Source organism: Bombus fervidus, chromosome 4 (assembly GCF_041682495.2).
Source record: "Bombus fervidus isolate BK054 chromosome 4, iyBomFerv1, whole genome shotgun sequence".
Taxonomy (NCBI): Eukaryota; Metazoa; Arthropoda; class Insecta; order Hymenoptera; family Apidae; genus Bombus; species Bombus fervidus.
In genome coordinates this window covers 8,483,475-8,489,754 of record NC_091520.1, presented here as the reverse complement: position 1 = coordinate 8,489,754, position 6,280 = coordinate 8,483,475, and the positions used below count along the sequence as shown (strand labels likewise).

At 26.0% G+C, this 6,280-nt stretch overlaps 1 protein-coding gene across 2 annotated transcripts in view; it reads left to right on the top strand.

The window, feature by feature from the left end:
* The window catches only part of LOC139986416 (probable hydroxyacid-oxoacid transhydrogenase, mitochondrial), a 163,021-nt gene extending 157,058 nt beyond the window's left edge, over window positions 1-5,963 (top strand). The window contains exons 1-8 of one of the 2 annotated variants that reach the window (XM_072001733.1): window positions 725-918; window positions 1,464-1,572; window positions 1,990-2,253; window positions 2,559-2,791; window positions 2,906-3,136; window positions 3,408-3,570; window positions 4,091-4,372; window positions 5,720-5,963. In XM_072001733.1, the coding sequence (XP_071857834.1) occupies window positions 866-918; window positions 1,464-1,572; window positions 1,990-2,253; window positions 2,559-2,791; window positions 2,906-3,136; window positions 3,408-3,570; window positions 4,091-4,372; window positions 5,720-5,803 (1,419 nt within the window). In that variant the 5' untranslated portion in view covers window positions 725-865 and the 3' untranslated portion in view covers window positions 5,804-5,963. Of the gene's footprint in view, window positions 1-724; window positions 919-1,463; window positions 1,573-1,989; window positions 2,254-2,558; window positions 2,792-2,905; window positions 3,137-3,407; window positions 3,571-4,090; window positions 4,373-5,719 lie in introns of those variants that run through there. The other variant, XM_072001734.1, reaches the window with a different exon arrangement.
* The last annotated feature ends 317 nt before the right edge of the window (window positions 5,964-6,280 follow it).

Below are 6,280 nucleotides of genomic sequence, written 5' to 3'. Positions count from 1 at the left end.
TGTATAACTATTCTCTACTGTCATTTTTTACATAATGAATATTTACTATATTAATGTATAATGTATAATATAAAATCAAATATTAATATGCCTAGTGCAAAAATATTTTAATCATTATAGTTTTACACACTATACTTATACATATGTATATATGTATGTGTATTTTTATACATTTGACTTTAAATATTTAAAGAGAATTTAATTAAATGGTAAATATAACATATCTAAAAGAAATAAAATTTCAAACTATAAAATAATAGAGAACTTTCAAAATATTTTAGATTTGAAATATATCATGTACATATATGGTAAAATTTAATGGTATAATTTAATGGTACATACCATATGATGTATGGTTCGTATTCGTGAAAACAATCTCAATATGTAGTTAACATGTTTTGCTTCTATTATCAGTGACGCTAGCTAATATAAATAAACCGATAACGTGTATATATTTTAATCAGCTTGTTATCTAACTATAGTTACGACATAATAATTTTCGAATATACATATTTTGTACCAGTTTATACACATAATATAAAATTCAAAGAAAACTACGTTATTAATTAAATGTATTAATTTCAATTAATAAACGACATGTATCATTAGACGTTAATACGACTAAATTGTTATTAAACAATTTTTGTTAGTGGGAATGTAAATGATAATATTAATACGGCACTGACTGTTATCTACGTAATATTATGTCACACGTATGCGTACATACAGTAGATAACTAGAAGATAATATCTGAAGGCTCAGTAGAAAACAGCGCAAGAGATCAAAGAATACTTGAAACATATAGTCAATACTTTTGCTTTAAATTCTTGTTTTATTTTATAATTATACATTATATTACGAAAGGATGATTTCCAAAAAACGTATCATAGATCTATTGCGAATTATTTCTTTTCAGTCGTGAGTATATATATATATATATATATATATGTAATATACATACACATGTATATGTACATATGTATATTGTTTTCATATTGTTTCGTACTCAAAGTATACAAAGTTATACATATACTATACACTTAATCTACATTAAAACAATTTCACACCATTTTTTATATAATGCTTAATAGGATATTTAATGATATTAATATTTACGCAATATACTAAAAGATACATTTTATAATATTGACATATGATATAAAAAATATAAAATAATTTATACTAAAAATTTTAAATAATTATATGTTTATATATAATTAATGTGCCTGATAATAAATAAATAAATAAATTTGTATTATTTAACAAAATTATTATATTGTACGTAACAAATTTAATTATATATAATAATATGTGCTTAATATGTATTTAATATACTCGTGTTACAAGTGTACAAATACTGCAGATTTTTGAGATCAATAATTTTGTTTCTTCATTGGCATTCTTATTGTATTTTAAGTTAATTTTAATTAAACATTTTTGGTATTAATTGATGAAAATTGTAGATGTAAATGTCCAGCTCATGGAAATCCAGGAGGTACAACTATACATGAATTAAGAAAAGCTCGTAGTACAGTAGCTAATGCTATACCAGCAAAAGAATATGCATTTGAAGTATGTATTTTCAAAATTTCATGGCAAATGACCTAATATTGAAGCTAAGTCTATTATTAATTAAATGATTATAAAATATGAAGAAGATCGTAATTCACTCAAATATTTTTAACACTATCATATTATGCTGTCATGTGAAATTTATAGTAGAATCCAACATATATATTTAGATTTATTGTGCTTTTTCCAATAGTTTGTGATGTCTATATGATGCTTTTTCCTGAGTTTTTAAGAAATAAAAATTTAATAATAAATTCAATAAAAAATCACTCTCCTTTATTTTACTCTTTTAATTCATATTTCTAAAATAAAAAATATTAAAAAATAGCACTGGAATTAAATTTATACATCTTTTATTCATTAAATTTTGACTAAATATTAATTTTATTAATTTCATCTTGATTAAAATAATTGCAGATGGCTTGTTCTACAGTGCGGTATGGCATTGGTGTTACAAAAGAACTTGGTATGGATATGCAAAATTTTAATTCAAAGAATGTGTGTTTGATGACAGATTCCAACTTAATAAATTTACCACCTTTTAAAACTGCTATGGACAGCCTTACTAAATATGGAATTCAAACTACAGTCTATGATAGTGTACGTGTAGAACCCACAGAACAAAGTCTGAAAGATTCCATTGAATTCGCTAAACGTGGACAATTCGATGCTTTTATAGCGGTAAGAGACAAATATGTGCACAAATCTTATTTAAAAATTATCAGTCTTCTTTTTCTAAAATATATTTAGGACATATTTTTATGTTTCTTAACTAGCAAGCAGCAATTCTGTATTTTGAGAAATAAAGAATCAGGAAGATAATTAGTTTTATCAAATCTGCATTGTAAGAAGAAAAAATTAAGATTATTACTCCTATATTTTTAAAATTTATAAGATTAGCTATAGTTTTAATTGCTGTAGCTATAAATTAATAATACATTATTTATTTACTCTGAAATTTAATATAGGTTTAATATTATTATTAGGTAGGAGGTGGTTCAGTGATGGACACTTGTAAAGCTGCAAATCTTTATAGTTCTGATCCACAAGCAGACTTTTTAGATTACGTAAATCCACCAATTGGTAAAGGAAAACCAATTACAGTGCCATTAAAACCATTAATAGCAGTACCAACTACCTCTGGTACTGGTTCAGAAACAACTGGCGTTTCTATCTTTGATTATCAACCACTTAAAGCCAAAACTGGAATTGCTAATAGGTAACTTATTATCAATGATCTTATGAGTAAATGTGTGTTATATATTATTAAACGTTATTTGTAATTTAAATTATTCAGAACAATTATTTATTTTGAGAATTTTAATTACTATAGAGCTCTGAGACCTACCTTAGGTCTTATTGATCCAAATCATACATTAAGCATGCCAGAAAGAGTCTGTGCTTATTCTGGTTTTGATGTGCTTTGTCATGCTCTTGAATCTTTTACCGCAATACCATATACAGAAAGAGCTTGTCCTCCCAATCCAATTCTTAGACCAGCCTATCAAGGTAGCAATCCTATTAGTGATGTGTGGGCAAAATATGCTCTTCAAATAATGTGCAAGTATGTAATTGTTTGTTGTAAAAAAAGTATATAACGATTATAATAAACAAGTAGAATATCATAAGAATATAAATTTTAATATTTTTAATATGGCCTACATTAACATAATTTACATTCTTTTTATAGCTTTCTTCAGGATTATTTATATTTGTATAGTTTTCATATCGTATCTCTATTACTTCCAATTACAAAACGAAGTTAGCAATAAAGTAATAATTGTATAAATTAAAAAAGTTTTTTTAAATATAATATTTATACTTTCTCCACATAGGTATTTTAAAAGAGCTGTATATAACCAAGATGATCTTGAAGCTAGAAGTAACATGCATCTTGCAAGTACCATGGCAGGTGTTGGATTTGGTAATGCTGGAGTTCACCTTTGTCATGCACTTTCTTATTCTATTAGTGGAAATGTACATAATTTTCAACCAGAGGTATGTACATTTAATTTTAAATAATAGAAAAGATAATAATTTTACCAACTTGTTCGTAAAAACAAGCCATTAAAACCATTAATAGCAGTTATTAATAGCCCATTAAAACCATAGTTATAGTTTATAAAACCATTATAGTTATTAAAACCAATAGTTAAAACCAACAGTTATTAAAACCATTAATAGCACATATTAAATGTATTATTACACAGTTTTCTGTACTTAAATTGCTACAATATAAAAGTGCAAATTTTTATATTACACAAAAATGTAAAAATTAAGAAAAATGTTAATTATTGAAATTAAAGTAGGTATGATTTGTGACATTAAAATCACATCTTATGCCATATACAATAGATATAAAATAAATGTACATATGTATTAAACACAACAGATAGTTATTGACAATTATTGTCATTAAATTATGTTGTTGCCTATATAATTATATAGGGTTAATTACATTTAATATATCTAAATAAATATTTGTTGAATTATAATATTGATGCATTGTTCATTGTAGGGTTATAACAAAGATCATCCTATAGTGCCACATGGTCTTTCAGTTGTTATATCAGCACCTGCTGTATTTTCTTTTACTGGGAGTGGATGTGCAGAAAGGCATTTAGAAGCTGCTGAATTACTTGGTGCTGACATTAACCGAGCTAAAAAAAGTGACGCTGGCAAAATATTATCAGACGTTGTAAAAGAGTACATGCAAGTGATGAAAATTGAAAATGGTTTGACTGAATTAGGTTTCAAAAAGGAAGATATACCTAATTTAGTCAAAGGTACACTACCACAAGTAAGTTTCATTATTACGATATGGATATGGTGCGTTTTCTGACGAATTAACGTTCTGACATTATTAAGAGATATATAACATAGTTACATCGTCCTTGAGATGTTTCATTCGTCAGAATACACATTCATTATGATCACGGTCTTATTTCGCTCTTTTCCTTTTACATCTTTTCTAAGGCACAATTAATCAATTATTGTCACTGAATTAGTATTAGATAAAATGTGACATATAATTATGTATAGTGTTCTATTTAAATCGATTCCTGCGAATATTTCCAAAATGCATTAATCGATCCGTCTTTGAATAGTTTCAATAGTCTCAATAGTTGAATAGTTACAAAGACGGATCGATTAATGCATTAAAACATAGGGTCCCATCTAAAAAAGCAAAGTTGACCTCCATATGTTTTTTCTAGCATCATAAATAAATTCGGGGATAGCAGGGACACATTTAAATAAGACACCCTATTTATAATTATTATAGCTCAATTCGGTTGTTGCACATTTTTCACTGATTATGTAAATGAATTCAGGAAACAGAAATTTTAGACACATTTTCTGGTTTTTAAGAATTGTTAAAAAAGAAAAAGTTATAAGCAATTAAAAATTTTAAAAACCGAACGTCTCCGACCACATACCGAATGTACCCGAAGAACGGGTACACGCTGCGAAGGCGTTACACATTTTCTTAACAAGCTATATATATTACTCCGACAACCGGCGTGCGCACACACCAGAGCACGGTCGTTACGTGTAAGGTCATGCATGAAAGAAACGGACTCGTGACGTCACAAAGATGGCAACTAAGAAACGCGCGTTTCCACGCCGCTCAAATATCAGCAAAGTTTTAATTTTGTTATTTTGATTAATAAGTAAATATATGTAACAAAAATGTAAAATAATTGCTTCTAGGAACCCAAATTTTTGTCTTTAGTAACTTTCTAAATAAAAAACGGGAATTTTAAACAGATAAACAGATAACAATTTCTTGCAAATTAAAATATTTTTCTTAATTTCAATAATTTCATTAAATCGAACAGTTTTAGATTATCTCTCACCCAGAAAACATGTGTACATATTTTGGTAGATAGAAAAACCACAATCAATTTGCAGTAGTGATTTATTAGTCACTATACATTATGAATTATGACAATCAAGTAAATTTGCCATATTTTTGAAATTTCATATTGTTATATATGACGAATTCATACAATTGTCATATAATAATATATATTTTTACATTTTATTATTTGTATGATCATACAATAATTTTTTCATACATTTTAAAGCTTAAATTAATAATCTTTGAACTTATTTCATTACTAATCCAGTCTTACATTATTTTCAGCATCGTATTACAAAACTGGCACCACGAGAACAATCAAAGGAAGATCTTACACAGTTGTTTGAAAACTCATTTACAATTTATTAAAAAAATAATGTTTCTCAATATGTACTGTATGTATTTTCTCAAAGACAACATTTGATCTATTTTTTAATATCTACTTTTTCTACATTAAATTTTGTTATTTTTAATATATCTTATAAACAAAAATAAATGTTTTTTTAATGAGAATATATAATTATATTTATTAATTGTTATATAAATATTAATCTGAACAAATAAACTAAAAGCTAAGTAGATAACACTAAATATCTGAAATATTAAACATACCAGTTATATTATTTTTAAAGTCATTTCATCAGAAAATCCTTTATAAAGCACTCAGCATTATAATAATGATGAAAAGGATTCCTGAATTTAATGACTTATAGTCTGCGATACAATTACTTATAAATTTTTACTTCTATTCTAACATTGTACATAATTTTTGTTTGATAACATACAGAATTCGATTACCTACGCCAAATACGTCACATATTACCATTTTATTATCAACAGTAAAAC